This window comes from Eumetopias jubatus, unplaced genomic scaffold (assembly GCF_037043125.1).
Source record: "Eumetopias jubatus isolate StellerSeaLion01/CBP00866 unplaced genomic scaffold, mEumJub1_p1.0 scaffold_16, whole genome shotgun sequence".
NCBI classification, from domain to species: domain Eukaryota; kingdom Metazoa; phylum Chordata; class Mammalia; order Carnivora; family Otariidae; genus Eumetopias; species Eumetopias jubatus.
The window spans coordinates 17,659,964-17,675,510 of record NW_028274822.1 but is presented as its reverse complement, the minus strand read 5'-3'; the positions used below and the strand labels follow the sequence as shown (position 1 = coordinate 17,675,510).

Below are 15,547 nucleotides of genomic sequence, written 5' to 3'. Positions count from 1 at the left end.
ATCTGATGAGATTGTCTGATCTGCAAGGGTCTTGGCTGGAGTGCACACCTCCCGGGCCTGATGTTGTGCTGGGGACGGAGGTAGCCGGGGGGGGGGGGGGGGGGGGGGGGGGGGGGGCATGCAGTTCTGGCTTCCGGGAAGTGTTGTGATGTGTTTGAGCTCCGCCCAAGACCGCGATCGCACGTGGTGGCCGTGAAGCAGCAGAAACATCTGGTACAGGACGTTGCTTTGGGGTCTGGGGCATGAAGATAGGTGGAGAAGCCAGCCAGGGTGTCCAGTTTCACAAAGTGAGCTTCTGAGCTGAGTTTTAGATGAAAATAAGTGAACAGCTAAAATTTGAGCACTTCCCACATGCGAGGTGCAGATATTAAGGTCTTATAAAAACGGACTCACCTAATCATTACATCAGCTCTTTGAGGTGGGTCCTCCTGGCTCCGTCATACCGGGTCAGGGTGAGAAACTGTGGCACAGAGATGTTAATTGACTTGCTCAGAGCATCACAGAGCCGGTAGCTGGCAGAGCCAGGACTTGAATCCGGGCAGTCTGGCTCCCAGGACCGTGGGTGGAACCACCACGCCACGGGGTCTCAGGGCAGTTCTTCAGGGATGGGGAGGAGGGCACCGCAGAGGCCCTCGTGGCCAGATGGAAAGGCAGAGAAGAAGTGGCTGTGTGGACCTCGTTGAGGAACTGGGTCCCCATCCTCTGAGGGACTTTGGGAAACCGGTGTTGATTGTGCTTTTTTGGTGCTCACCATGCAGCAAGGGGAGAGTGGATGTGAGGTGAGTAATGGTGGGTGGTCATGCAGCTGGCCAGGTACAGAGGGTGGTGATGACTGTAGGAACCAGCAAGGGGGATAAATGCAGGAGGTATTTAGGATGCAGGTGGCACTGGATTGATGACTGGCTGATGAGATGAGAAAAAAGGACTGTAGAATAATCACCCACCTTTCTTGTTTCCGGGGGCTACATTAATGGGAGGAAGGGAGAAACCTACATCTATTTTTTCTTATTACTATTATTTTTTAAAGATGTATTTATTTTAGAGCCTGTGTGTGAGTGGAGGGAGGAACGGAGGGAGAATCCTTGAGCAGACTTCCCTGAGTCTGAGTGTAGAGCCCAATGTGGGGCTCGATCCCAGGATCCTGAGATCATGACCTGAGCCAAAGGCAGATGCTTAACCAGCTGAGCCACCCAGGTGCCCCGAAACCTGCATTTATTAAATACCTAGTATAAAGGTTCTAAACTGGGGGACATAACCCCCTCCAACATTTGGCTATGCCTGGAGACATTGTTGGTTGTCACAAACTTGGGAGGTGCTACTGGAGTCTAGTGGGTTAGAGGCAGGGGATGCTGTTAAACATCCTGCAAGGCACAGGGCATCCCTGACAACGAAGAAATACCTGGCCCCGAATGCCAGTAGTGCCAAGGTTGAGCAATCCCACTCCAGTATATGTATCAGTTTTACGTAGCTATCTAACTTAACCCGTGAACCAATCATGAGACGTTATAAATTCCATCTTTCACATTTTTCCAGTGAGAAAACCAAGGCTTAGTGGGGAACAGGTTCAAAGCCAGGGAGCTGCTAGTAAGTGCCAGAGTCGGCATTTGAACCCATGTCAGAATCCAGACATGTCTTCTCAGTTCTCCCTGCTGCTCTTCTTCCTCACATTGCTGCAGAGGAAGAGGCTCGTCAGACCGTGAGGTTCTTTTTCTGTAGCGTTGGCTCCAGACTGGAGGAGGCAGGAAGGAAGGTGGTTATTTATACTCAGCTCTGCATAGGATCGAATAGCTCTGCATTTTCCAATCCTGAAGGTCTTACAGTGAGGATTTCACAGAAATATGATCATTTAGACGTTGGCGTCCCCCTGCAGGTCTAAATATGGGAACACATACTATCTTTTCCTTTAAAAATACTACTGTTAATTTATGATAACCAAAAATGCAGAAATTTTCATTCCAAACCCTGTTTATTCCTTGTGCATATGAACTATTGCAGGCCCCTCTTAGTAATTTAATTACTAAGTATCCCTTTAGGAAGAGATGGCATGAAGAGGGGAATTTGGAAGATCCCATAGGACTGCTCTGGATTTAGAGATAAATGTAAAAATACATTGATTTGCCAGAGGTAAGGAGCCCTTTTGAGAATCGGTTTGTTTTAGTGTGGTCTAAAATGACCAGACAGCTTTTGGTAGCTCAGGATACAGTTGCTAATTTTCTAATGGGTTTTCGAATTATTATCCAGCTCCTGGGCAGATTTTGGATGTACTAGCAGCCTTCCTTGATAGCTCGTGAGATTAGAGCTTTGGGACCAAGTTCTCATAGTTGAACTGTCCATGATATCCTATTACTGATATTTTCAAAGTTACATATTTTAGGATCTAGTCTTGGATGGTGAGGTGAAGGAGGCTGCCCCACTGAAATTGGGATAGGAACTTCTATGGGCATGATTTGTCTGTTTAAAACAGTCTTTGTGTTGTGTAGTCTTATTTTTTGCTGGCCACACGGTGTCCTGGTGCTTGGGCTGCTGGGACCATTTGGTGAGCATGCAGTTTCTGTCTTTCACCCATTGGATCTGTTGTCCTGAAACAGATGGGGTTCTTTAGTCCGGCCAGTGCTTTGGGGGAGTCCTGTTTGCTGCACCTGCTAATCTGTTGTCAGCTCTGCTAGAAAGTTGATGCTCAGGGAGTACCGAGGAGTTTGGCAAACCAACAGCAGAGCCACAAAGGTTTCTGTTGGGAGAGTTCATGTTTTCATTATGGCACAGATGGATACAAAATCAGGATGAAAATGAGACAAGGAGGACCTAAAACTTCATTGTTTGCTTCCATCTTGGTGTTAGTGGTCGCTAGCCTGGATTAGACCACATTCAGCATTGAACTCGTGTAGTTTCTGCGTTTCAGATCCCTTGTTTAGGTTCATAAGCATAACTCAAAAGTAGTAGTAGGTAGTTTTGATAAACTGAAGGCATGATCTGTGAAACGAACTCTAGTAAAGTTGTCTCTATATTGGGGCATAACCATCAACATAACAAACGTAACAAATGTTTATTCACTATATTAATGTTAATATTATTCAGTGCTTAACTGATTGGGTTGAGCTTTCTTCTGCCCCAAGATTTCCCAGTGAGGAAGACCTTATTCTATATTGCTTGCCTTGGGAAGAACAAATTAATCTCGTTTCCTTTTTGGGGTGAGAAGACCACAGGCAACTTGATACAGTATTTTTTTAAAGCTTTTATAGAGTAGACCTCCTTTAGAGAGAAAACATTAGTGGGGACACCACGTGTGGCCTTAAATTTATTTTTTATTATAATGTCTTAAAATATGTCTAAACATAAAAGGAATTAACATGTTTATAGTGCATGTATCACCATAATGATCACTAAAACCAATGTGCAGATTCATTACAAATCTAATTCCCAACCTAATTCAGTTGAACTATGATTTTATTTTATTGTATTTTTTTAAAGATTTTATTTATTTATTTGACATAGGCACAGCGAGAACAGGAACACAAGCAGGGGGAGTGGCAGAGGAGGAAGCAGGCTTCCCGCAGAGCAGGGAGCCCGATGTGCGGCTCGATCCCAGGACCCTGGGACCATGACCTGAGCTGAAGGGAGCCGCTTAATGACTGAGCCACCCAGGTGCCCCTGAACTATGATTTTAATGTGACAGGTGATGCTGTTTTGCTAAAACCACAGCTATCATATCTATGCTCAGGAAGCACTAGCTGCTAGGACAAGTTTTCCTTTCCTGACCTACCACGTGCGGGGAGTTGTGGGGGGGGGGTGGTCCATCGTTTAATTCTGTTCTCCTTTACTTCTGTTTTCTACTGTACTATGTGCTGGAGCATGAAGGTGTCTTTGACTTGAAGTCTTGTTAGCTGGAGACCCAGGGAAGTACTGCTTCCATCTTGACCATGAATACAAGTGCCAGTGGAATCTCCAGAAATCAGTGGGAGTACCCAGTGACATGAGGTGGCCATGTAGATGACCTAGAATGTGCTTGTATTAATGTATGAAGGTCATTGCCTGAGGCTTCCTGTGCAAGTTGTGGTCCCTGCTCTCTAGTCGATCCAGTAGGGAGGGGATTCCAGAATGATGGTGAGTGGCGGAGCCTCTTTGGGAAGCTGATGTATTCTGTCTCTTGACTCTGCTGTTACACAGCTGTGAGGGGTCAGAATGTGGGGGATTCTCACCCGGCCTCAGCAATATATTGTCAATTAGATCTCACACATCTTAAGCATTGTTGCTGTTTGATCTTGCACAGATCTTGCCTTTACTTTTAAAAGACAGTTTGAAAATTCCCCTGGTAAAATAACACAATTCAGGGGTGCCTGGGTGGTTCAGTTGGTTGAACATCTGCCTTTGGTTTGCGTCGTGATCCCGGGGTCCTGGGATCGAGTCCTGAGTCAGACTCCCTGCTCCACGGGGAGTCTGCTTCTCCCTCTGCCTCTCCTTCTCTCTCTCTCATGAATAAATAATAATTAAAAATAACAATTCATTCAGTCTCCTCTTTCCTTTCCTTAGCAGCCCTTTCCCTTTTTCCCCTGTCACCCGTCAGATGAGCTTGCCGATTTTCCAAATAGTAAATGCTTTTGTTGGATTTTTCTTTTTCAGGGCAACGAAAAATCAGTGATTGGCTCTGAAGTCCCTAGCATGGCAGAGCTCGGGTCTCTGTGCCCTGCACAGCGTGTAGCTGGGGCCTCGGCTACACAGACTTGCACACGGTTCCTGAATAGCTTTGGTATTCTTGCCTTAAAATAATTCCTCCCCCTTTGCTTTTAATCAGGGATGACCATAACATAAGGAACATTTCCTTAACAGATCAACTGGATACTGCCCATCCGAATGAGCATTGCCATTCAAGGTGGGTTCTTGGGGAGGGTAACTGAAGGTCAGTGAATTTCTCGGTAATCCTTATTCTGTCAAAACTGCTTTTTCAGCCAGGTTACTGTCCCCATTAGCCTCATTGCCTTACAGTAACACCTCATTAAAATGCTCTTAACTGGATTGAACACTTGTCTTAGTCACTATGGCTGGCTTTGAAGCTGTTTCTGGAAATTAAATTTATCCCCTGGGAAAGCATACCTGCCCACCACTCCGGGTGTTGGATGTAACGGAATCTGGGCTCTCTTGGCAACTCTTCCAGTAGAGAAGGACTGAGAAGGTGTCGAATGAGGACTTTCTGTTGAAATAAGTGTTAAGAGTCCCAGGGTGGCTAGAATGGCATGCCACAGTTACTCATGCTGGATTCAGAAGGAACCGGCCATATTCTTTAAGATGCATATCTTGTAGAGTTAGTATCAGGAAAGAAAGTTCGTATAAATCTTTAACAAAAGTAAAAGCAGAAACTACTGAATTTTCATGCAGTAGAAATACAGACCCATCCCCCCCGCTCCCCCTTCATCCCCCCCATTCCCCCCCCATTCTACCATTCCCCCCCATCACTTCAGTTGTTTCCTGTTATAAGGTATTTTTGGATGCCTTTTGTAAATCCTGTTTTGAAGCCTCTGTTTTCATAGAAGTTAGGTGGTTTCGGGCTTTATTTGGGACATTGATTTCTAGGCACTAGGAAATTCAGTAACTGGCTGAGCGAGCACTTTCTCCTCGAATGCTGCACGGTCGTTTGGGGATTGGGTTGATTTTTGTGAGGTTTCTAAACTTAGATCCCTCCTATACACCCACAGTGGATTCAGAATTTGTCATCTTTCAGTGATCCTTGATAGGCTCACCAATGTAAGCTTTTTAAAGGCCCTTTCTTTTACAGTGAAGTTAAATGCGTTTTCAGTTTCTGCCAAGAAAGAACAGCAGCGGAATGAGGGAGGATTTGGCACCACCAAGCCAAGCTCCGTGGAAGCAAATTGGTGTGGAGACTCACGGTGCTGGCTTATGGTTTGGATCAAGCAGTGTTTAGTCCTAGCTTAAAACAGGTCTGGATGAAAGTCCGAATTCACCTATCACGCGTGCATGTGTTCAAACTCGATTTTGAGGGTGTATGAGTGCATCTGATATCACGGTGACCGCGGGCCGTGAAGAGCGACCATAAAGGGAAAATGAGAGAAAATCCCGGTATCACTGCACAGCTCTGTGCAGGCCTTTTAGCTAAGAAATTGAGCCTAAGCTAGGAAGTAAGAAGAGTGGCTCTCTGAGGACTTTGCAATACTTGCAGTGCTTTTGTGACTGGCCACATATATTGTCCTTTCTAATACCTAATTTGCATCCCAGTGGAGCCGTTGAGTGTGATGCAGATCGGAGGTGAAGTGAGGTGACCTAGGAGTGGGAGGATTCTAGGAGACAGCTGGTGGCGGCAGCAGGGGAAGTGCAGGTGGTCTGCGTCAAGGTGGGGGATTGGACCCAGGGGGTGGAACTTCCTGAAGGGCAAAGTGGGATTGCACTGTTTGGCAACAGGGCTGCACAATTCTTAAACACAAAGAACAGAAGCATCCCTGTTGCTGTCCTTAATGCTGATTTGTTTGTAGGCTCTGCAGAGAGAGAAAGGATTGTTAACTTGCAAAGTGGAGGAGCTAGGTGAGGAACCAAGTAAATACGATTCTGATGAGCGATAAAGGAGATAAAGGTCAACACATCCCCTTACTGTCTTGGGGTTAGGTGTTAGGTGTTACGCATTCCCTTAGCATTGCTGTACTGGAGACTGAAAGGAAACCTACAAGGGAAAATGTCCACTCCCCACTTTTTTTCTTTTTTTCCCATTACTCATCCAAGAAAGGTAGACAAGAAAGGTAGACACTTAAGAGAGGTCAATGAGGTGAATGGCTTTGGACCAGGTTTGGCCCTGAAGTGATGGGAATGCCCTGTTGGTAGGAGAAACCATTGACATTGACAAACCATTGTCAGTTTTGAAAAGGTTGTGTTCCTCTCTAGCTCCTTGTTACATACTCTTCTCTTGAATGGTTTATCAGGAATTATGATGATCTCCTTATGCCCTTCCTCAGCAAGTGTTAACAGCATGAGGAGCACAATTGTTAAGGCTCAGCAGTGTTAGACTTGCACTGGGGGACATCTTGCCTGGAACTGACTCTCAGAAGTTGAAGTTGATATAGATTTAACAGTGTGGGAAAATATTATTAAAAGTACTCTAAGATTCTAATCATTTTTCTCTTTCCTCCTAAGCTGAGTGTTAGGAAGTGGTTGATGCTAGGGATTCCCCGGGAAGAAAGTTTGGCTGGATAGAAGGCAGTGATTACAAATTTTCCACATCTTTCTTGCTCATACTTTTAAAGTAGCAGTATCTCAGAACACAAATAGGAAGTGTTAATGTTGTAATGCTGGGTGACACAGTAATACCGAGTTTTAAATGATGGTAAATACCCCACTAAGATTTCATGCAAAAATAAGAGAAGGGCTCTAGAATTCCAGAATGGGAAGAGTAAGGGCCTCTAAACATGTATGTCATAAATGCATTGAGAACAATGGCAAAAGCTAACAATACCAACTTTTTCAGAACTTCACTAAAGACGTGCAACTGTTTGGGGACTACTTGTTCAAGAAAAACAATGAGGTCTCTCTGTAGGAATAGTGAACCTCAGTGGGAACAGTGGTGTTTTAACGTGTGTTAATTCCCCCCCCCCCCCATTGCCCCAGCTGCTTTGTGGCCTTGAAAGGTGACAGCCTTGCAAGTATGGTAATTGTGAAAACCAGCAGTCTAGGAGCCACTGGATGGGGCAGAACAGAATTTTGGAGCTCCCTAAAAGGCCTGCTCCTGCAGGAAATGTCAGTATCTGACTTGCCTGGCAGCTTGCTTAAAAGCTCCATTCTTCTGGCTTCTCTTTATTTGACCTGACTCCATTTGCTTTGTTTAAGGGGCTCTACTCACTGAGCATTTGTTGGAAACAATCCGATGCAATTGTTTAATCACAGCTCCCGAAGATGGTCTTGCTAGTTAGGGCCAACCGGTAACTGATATCCTAAAAGAAAAAGCTGAGCATGAAATGTCCGTTAAGGGCTTTGAAAAACACCAACTCATTTCTGGGAATTTACAAGGCTTTGCACATGCACAGGAAAGACCTGAGAAGGTCTAAGTTCTCACCTCGGGCTGACCTTAATGGTGCTCTGTGCAAGCAAAAGTGAAGACAAAGCAGAGTTATACACTGACAGAGCCCTGAAGGCACACCCCAGCATATACACAGAAGCCCTTGGTAAAGGCTGGAAGGTTTTTGGTTCAGAGTCATCGTGCGGTCATTGGCAAACCACTAAGTGAACTAAGCAGAGACTTCAAGGGCTGCATATGACAAAAATAGAGACTTTAGTGATTTTCCTGGACTGATTCTGTAAACAAGAACAACAGCAAACCCAGGGATCCATAATAATTCTGGAAGCTGATTTCCAGATTTGAAACATTACATTCTTTAAAGTGTTTAGTTTTCAACAGAAAATTATGAGATACCCAGAAAGGAGAGGAAAATATGGCCAGCCCCATTCAAAGGGAAAACCGTTAATAGGAACAGTCCTGGAGGAAAGCCTGGGTGGTGGATGGTCTACACAAAACTTAAATCAGCCCTGATGGATATGTTTAAAGGACTACAGGAAACCATGTCTAAAGAATTAAAGGAAAAAATGGAGTGATTTGTCACCAAGTAGTGAATGTAAGGAAAGATACGGATTATTTAAAAAAAGAAATTCTGGAATTGGAAAGTACAGTAACTGAAAAGAAAAATTCACTAGAGGGACTCAGTCGCAGATTTGAGCTGGCCCAGGAATGAATCTGTGAATTTGAAAGCAGGTTAATTGAGATTTTCCAGTATGAGGAACAAGAAGAAAGGAATAAAAACATGGACAGAACCATAGAGACCTGTGGGACATTGTCAAGTATACCCATGTTTGTGGACTGGAAGACTTACATTGTTAACATGGCAGTACTCCCCAAATTGATCTACAGATTCAGTGAAATCCCTATAAAACCCCATCTGGCTTTATTGTAGAAACTGAAAAGCTTGATCCTAAGATTCACATGGAAATGCAAGGGTCTCAGAATAGCCAAAGCAATCTTGAAAAAGAACATAGTTGGAATCACAATTCTCAGTTTAAAGAGCTTACTACAAAAGCTACCGTATAGTAAGCCATATTGATCAGTGGAATAATTGAAAGTCTAGAAATAAATCCTTGGGTTTATGGTCTATTGTTTTTCAACAAAGAGTGCTAGGACATGCATGAATAAACAAAATGTGTTCTATCTATGCAACAGAATATTCTATTAAAGAAGTAAAGTTCAGATAAATGGTACAACATGGGTGAACACTAAAAATACTACAGGAGATGGAAGAAGCCAGGCACAAAAGGCCACATATTTATTTGAGTTTGTTTGTTTTTGGCTTTTTTTTTGAGAGGGGGAGAGAGAATCCTAAGCAGGCTCCATGCTCAGTGCAGAGCCTGATGCAGGGCTCGATCTCAGGACCCTGAGATCATGACCTGAGCTGCAGTCGAGTCAGATGCTTAACCGACTGAGCCACCCAGGCGCCCCCACACATTTATTTGAACTGATCAGGATGGGCAAATCCATAGGGACAGCAGGTAGCTTAGTGTTTATGGGAGTCTGGTGGCAGGAGGGAATTGAGTGTTTCTGTAAAGGGTATAGTTTCTTTTGGGATGATGCTAATGTTTTGGGATTATCTAAAGGTGCTAGGTGCCCGGCTTTGTGACTCTATTAAAAATCAATGAATTGTATCCTTCAAAAGGGTGAACGTTGAGTTAAATCTCAAGGTTATTTAAGAATAAGGGCACATCCACATGCAACGAAGGTATCAGGAAAACAGTGGGTTAGGCTTTACCATCTGGCTTGTGCACACTTTGGGCGTTTTGTTCCTTGTGCAGAATTCTTAAATTCGCATTTTGTTTTCCCCATCCTCCCTACAGCCACTGGCAGGGTCTACTTCCATGTCACTGGATTTAAGGGAGCAGCATAGGGATGTACTTTTGTTCCTCAGTTGAGGGACTTAGGGGCCTCAGGCCGCTGGTTCACATCCACCTAATACATGAGCCTAAGCTTCCATCAGTGTTAGATATAGCCATGTTTCTCCCCGTTCTCCACGTACCTTGTCATTCTGCTCTTATCCTCCCCAAATCATGTGAAGTAAAAAATTAGCACAATGAGGGGGAAAAATCTGTAGAGATGATCTTAGGTAATTAGAGACTATCAAAAAGCTTCTGTCTGCTGGATGCCATGAGACCCTCAACGCTGAGCAAACGTTTACAGAGTAAGCAAGGATAATTTGTTTTTAAATTTTATTTATTTGAGACAGAGCCATGAGCCGGGGGAGGGGCAGAGAGAGAGAGAGAGGGAGAAGCAGGGAGCCCGACATGGGGCTTGATCCCAGCACCCCAGGATCCTGACCTGAGCTGAAGGCAGACGCTTAACCGACTGAGCCACCCAGGCACCCTGGATAATTTGTTTTAAAGAGTAAAACAGATTCTTGTCCTTGGCTAGTTACCCTCAGGGAAGAAATGGTGCTGCATATTAAAGCAAGGAGATGAAGCCCAAATGACAGGGACCTAGAAGAGAGGATCCAGAGATCTTCAGCCAGTACTGGCTGTAAACGTTTCAGTATGTGGCACGTGGTTGGCTCAGAGTCAGAGGATGCTGGGAAATACGAGAGCGGGAGGGGCAGGGAGGGGAGACTTCTCTATTGGTGAAGAGTTGGATGGACAGACAGTTGTTAGGACATAAAAAACTTTCATATATTCCCCATACTTTCTGTGTCCTCTTGAGAAGAAGGTATTCTGCTTTGGATGGAGTGTTCAGCACGCATCTGTTAAGTTCATCTGATCTAACAGCATTTAAAGCTGATGTTGCCTTAATGATTTTCTGTCTGGATGATCTATTTATTGATATAAGTGGGGTGTCAGAGTCTCCCAGTATTACTGTATTGCTGTTTCTCTTTTTATATTTGCTTTGTATATTTAGATGCCACTATGTTGGGTGCATAAATATTTATAGATGTTATATCTTCTTGTTGGATTGACCTCTTGAGCATTACGTAATGACCTTCCTTGTCTCGAATACTCTCTCTTGTGGACTCCTTTTCCCCATTGCTCTCTTGGGAGGGCGAATGCTTTGCATAGGTCCCATTTATCCAACAATCTCAGGACCCCAGAACCTCCTAAGTAGCAGGGATTTCCTGTAGTAGACAACAAAAGGGAGATAAAAGGATCGAGGCTCCAGGAGGTGGTTTTAAGAACTGTTTTCTTCAGGTAGCTGATCATGGACTTCGTTCCTGCACAAAGTAATCATCAGGTAGGCACAGAGTGCTGTGGAAAATACATTGCTGTTACCAAGAGAAATGATTATGCCATTTGATAAATGCCATGCACTAGATTACCAAAGAGTGTTTCCCTTGATTGCTCACATTGTGGTTCAGTGGGAATGTTACCTGTCCATTTTTTGTGGTGAGGATTTTTTGGTAAGTTGAGAAGCCTGCAAGTATGTGAGCTGAAGATGGTGTATTTTGGGACGAGGCCAGACTGGCATGGTGTTAATAATTTGAGTTCTATAAACTACAGTGTGGGAGGCGGAGTTAGTGGCTTGGACCTTTGAAAAGCAAACCCTTCCTTTCTGAAATTGAGCAGAGTGAAGGATTAAAGCACCAGTAGCCCGTGAGGAGCTCTGCCTCAGGCTTGGGGCTATTAACCAGAAAAACTAAACAAAATTAGGAAAGGTGGTCGGTTTTGTTTTGCTTCATACTATAATATACCATTAAAATAAAGGGTTGCGGGGCACGGAGGGAAAAGGGCCAGCACACTTTTAAAAATCCTGTTTGAGGTTTGGATCCATTTTTATGAATTTCTTTAGTTAACTTGGCTAACTATGGAATGAGTAAAGTGAGACGTTAGATGAGGCCTGTCTCCTTCAGCCAGGGAGGTTGGACATGCTTTCTATCCGTGGTTTTTCAAATCCTGCTGATCGTCAGGAGTGCTTCTGCACACTACCCCCCAACATTTTATTCTGAAAAATGACAAGTCCACAGAAAAGGCGGAAGAATGTACATCCATATACCCACTTTCTGGATTCTACAATTAACATTCTATTCAACAGCTGTATTACCTGTTTATGCCCTCTGTCCATCTTATTTATGGATCTAATTTATTTATTTATTTTTAAAGATTTTATTTATTTATTTGACAGAGACACAGTGAGAGAGGGAACACAAGCAGGGGGAGTGGGAGAGGGAGAAGCAGGCTTCCCGCTGAGCAGGGAGCCCAATGCAGGGCTCGATTCCAGGACCCTGGGATCATAACCTGAGCCCAAGGCAGATGCTTAACGACTGAGCCACCCAGGTGCCCCTATGGATCTATTTTAAAAGTACACGATCCACATCAGTACACTTTAGTCCTACGTACCTAATGTGCATGTAATTAAGTATAGTTCAGTATTAGTTATGGATCTCTTCTAAGAATTTTTTTTCAAGATTAAATTCCCAGGTGTCATCAAAGCTTCTGATTTAGAAGGGTGGGGGCAGGCCCAGGAATCTGTACTTTGAAGAGCTCCCAGGTGCTTCTGATGGTGAGCCAGGCCTGGGGTCTTCTGCTCCAGGAAGCGCCTCCTGGTTACTTCAACCTCCACTGAAAGTGATTATTGCCCTTTTCTTGACCATGGATCTCCATTTTTGGCTTCCTTGGGATCTTTTGCTTAACACACGGGTTCTTGGGGTGCCTGGGTGGCTCAGTTGGTTAAGCGACTGCCTTCGGCTCAGGGCATGATCTTAGGATCACATCACAGTGTGGGGCTTCCTGCTCAGCGGGGAGTCTGCTCCCTCTCCCTCTATGCCTCCCCCCACTCATTTCCTCTCTCTTTAATAAATAAAATCTTAAAACCCATTGGTTCTCAACTGGGAATGTTTTGGTTGTCCTACCTGGGGTGGGGGAGGGGTTGGAGGGTCTGGTGGCATCTAGTGGGCAGCGGCCAGGGATGCTGCAGAGTATTCTGTGCTACCCACGACAGCCCCACAATGAGGACTTACGTGGACTAAAATGTTAGTAGTGCTGAGATTGAGAAACTTTTTTTTTTTTTTTTTGGCCTAAAAGGAAACTAAACCATGAGATGGATTTAAGAGTTGGATGGGACCATTAGAGATGGTATTGTAATCAGGATCTACCTGTTGTCCACAAAATAACAGATTTCTGCTCCAGAAAGTTCGTCATTTAAAATCTGATATCCAAAAGCTGGTTAAAAGGCCAGTTATCTCAAACTTTGAGTGAATTTGCCTGGAAAAGTAATGTTTTCTGTGGCCTTTAAGTTTCCTTTAAAAACTATTATAAGCAGAGAAAACAGTGTTTTGGGATTGCAGTAATTAGCCTCAAACCAAACAGGGCCTGTCATGCAGGTGGGCAGGAAGTGATGAAGGTGGGTGAAGGAAGAAAGGGTAGGGGGGCATCTCAGTAGTTGGGGCCTTGAGAAATTGATGGGGCTGTTCTTCACAAAGTCTAATTTGACTCCACAGTGTCTCTTGATAAAGGTGCATTTCTAGAATTGCTCTGGCTTCTGATCTGTATTTTATCAGTCTTCAGGAAAACAAAATGTAAAATAAAAAAGAGGGCTTAACAAAGCGTGGGGGAGATGTTTTCTTGAGGTGGTCAGGTGGGAGATGGGGCTTGCGCTGGCCCCGAGAAGGAGCAGGAAGATGAGAGTGAACAAGCAAGATGGGATCAAACGTTCCTTCTTGCTCAGTTAGTTTCCGGACTGGAGACAATATGGCAGGAGCAAAAAGCTGGCTGGATTGGATTGGGTGAAACCTGATTACATCTCTATTCTAGAGATGTTCATCTAGGATCAGTTCATTTCACCACTCACATCTACTTTGAGGAGAAAGAACAATGCCCCATCGTTGTTGTAAGATTAAATGTGAGAGTTGATAAAATGTCCCCATTGCTAGAAGGCGCTCTTGTGTCTGGGTGGAGGGAGCAACCAGGGCTGTGTGGGGCAGTGCATGAACACTCCCGTACGTATAAAGTGTGTATAAGGTGTACCCGGGTCACTGCGGATGAATAATAGCCTCCTGGGTATGCTGCAGGGAGTGCTCATGAACTTAACTCCCTGGGATTCTTGGCTTGGCTTTGGAGTTTAATTATTTTTTTATTTTCATTTTTTAAAAGATTTTATTTATTAAGAGAGAGAGCGAGAGAGCAGGGGCTGAGGGAGAGGGAGAGGGTTGGATCCCATGACTCTGGGATCATGACTTGAGCTGAAGTCAGACACTTAACCGACTGAGCCACTCAGGTGCCCCTCTGGGGTTTAATTATAATGGGTCCTTGAGCAAGTTAATCTCTCTGTTCTTAAATTCCTTCATTTTTTCATATCTGAAATGGAGGTGCCTGGATAATCTTAAAGATCATTTGTCTCTAGCATGCTGTGGTGTTGAGCTTTCTGGAAGGAAAGCTGGGAATGGAATGACAGTAATGATCAGAGTGATAATAAATGGCAGTAGGCATACATTTTCTCTTCTATTTAACACAGCACTTCCTGTGTTACAGGCCCTTTCCTCAGGGCTTTAAAAGTAATCCTTTTTAATACCCTATAATGTAGGTATTACTGTTATCTTCATTATATAGATGAGGAAACCGAGGCTCAGAAGTTTGTGACTTGTCCCTGGTCAGAGCTAGAAAGGGGCAGACCTTGGTGAGGTACACAGTTGGCTTCTGGGATCTTAAACACTTGGCCACCTCCCCTGCCTGGGGTCCTGGAGGAGGCTGCGGAGTTGGGGGCCTTGTGAACTTCGGGGATGGGGGTTGATGGTGTGTGTGTGTGTAGAATTTGAGAAGCCTTTTGCTGTGGGTGGGGTTATAGAAGTTATTTTGTTTCAAGCTGGTTGAGGTGTGAGTATGTAAGTACTGAGAGAATGTGTCAGTGGAGAGGGGGAAGGGAATGGAGTGGTGAGGCGGTCCCTGGGGAGTGGGAGGGCCTGGGGTCCAGTGCTCCCTTTAGATGGGGGGATCCACTTGGACCCCTGGCTCCAGCATGCACACCGTTGTTCAGATGAGCAGTAGTTCGTTCACTCAGGTTTCTGAGTTCTGGTAAAAGCTTTAGGTTTGACATAAAACCTTTGAGGTTTTTGGTTCTTGTAGTGTTGGGTTAACTGAAGCTTGTGGGTTTGATCTGGAGAGTAAAGTGTGATTCTTTCTGTGAGATACCCAGTTCCTCTGGAGATGTTTTTGGTCTAGAAAGGTGTGAGAAGCTATATATTCATTAGCTTGAGCCACCTCATGGCTAGTTTGTGGAAGAAAAACCATTGTGGGGAAGACTTGTGTTACCTCAGAGAGCAGAGCCAGATCGGGGCGGGGGGCGGGGGCAGCAAGATGTTCCTCAGTCCTGCACCTGCTGCTCATTTGGAAAAGCATACCCACATGTTGATGGGAGGAGGCGTGTTTGGCTGCTCTAAATAGGATTTTTGGTTTTGTTTTTAGCCATCAAATACAAGCAAGCAAGCAAGAAAAAGAAAACAGTCCTTTAGTATCTGTTAGAGTGAGCATTGGAGCTTGGGGGCGGCCCCTGGCCAGCCGACTTCTGTGAGGTGAGACAGAAAGTTCTGGTGGCTGGTCA

General features: G+C 44.6%; 1 protein-coding gene across 2 annotated transcripts in view; it reads left to right on the top strand.

The window, feature by feature from the left end:
* NEDD4L (NEDD4 like E3 ubiquitin protein ligase) overlaps positions 1 to 15,547 on the top strand; it is a 331,454-nt gene that overhangs the window by 14,617 nt on the left and 301,290 nt on the right. The window contains exon 1 of one of the 2 annotated variants that reach the window (XM_028102916.2): positions 234 to 779. The exons of the other annotated variant lie outside the window; for it this stretch is intronic. Within the exon in view, the coding sequence (XP_027958717.1) occupies positions 753 to 779 (27 nt within the window). The 5' untranslated portion in view covers positions 234 to 752. Of the gene's footprint in view, positions 1 to 233; positions 780 to 15,547 lie in introns of those variants that run through there. 2 annotated transcript variants of the gene reach the window in all.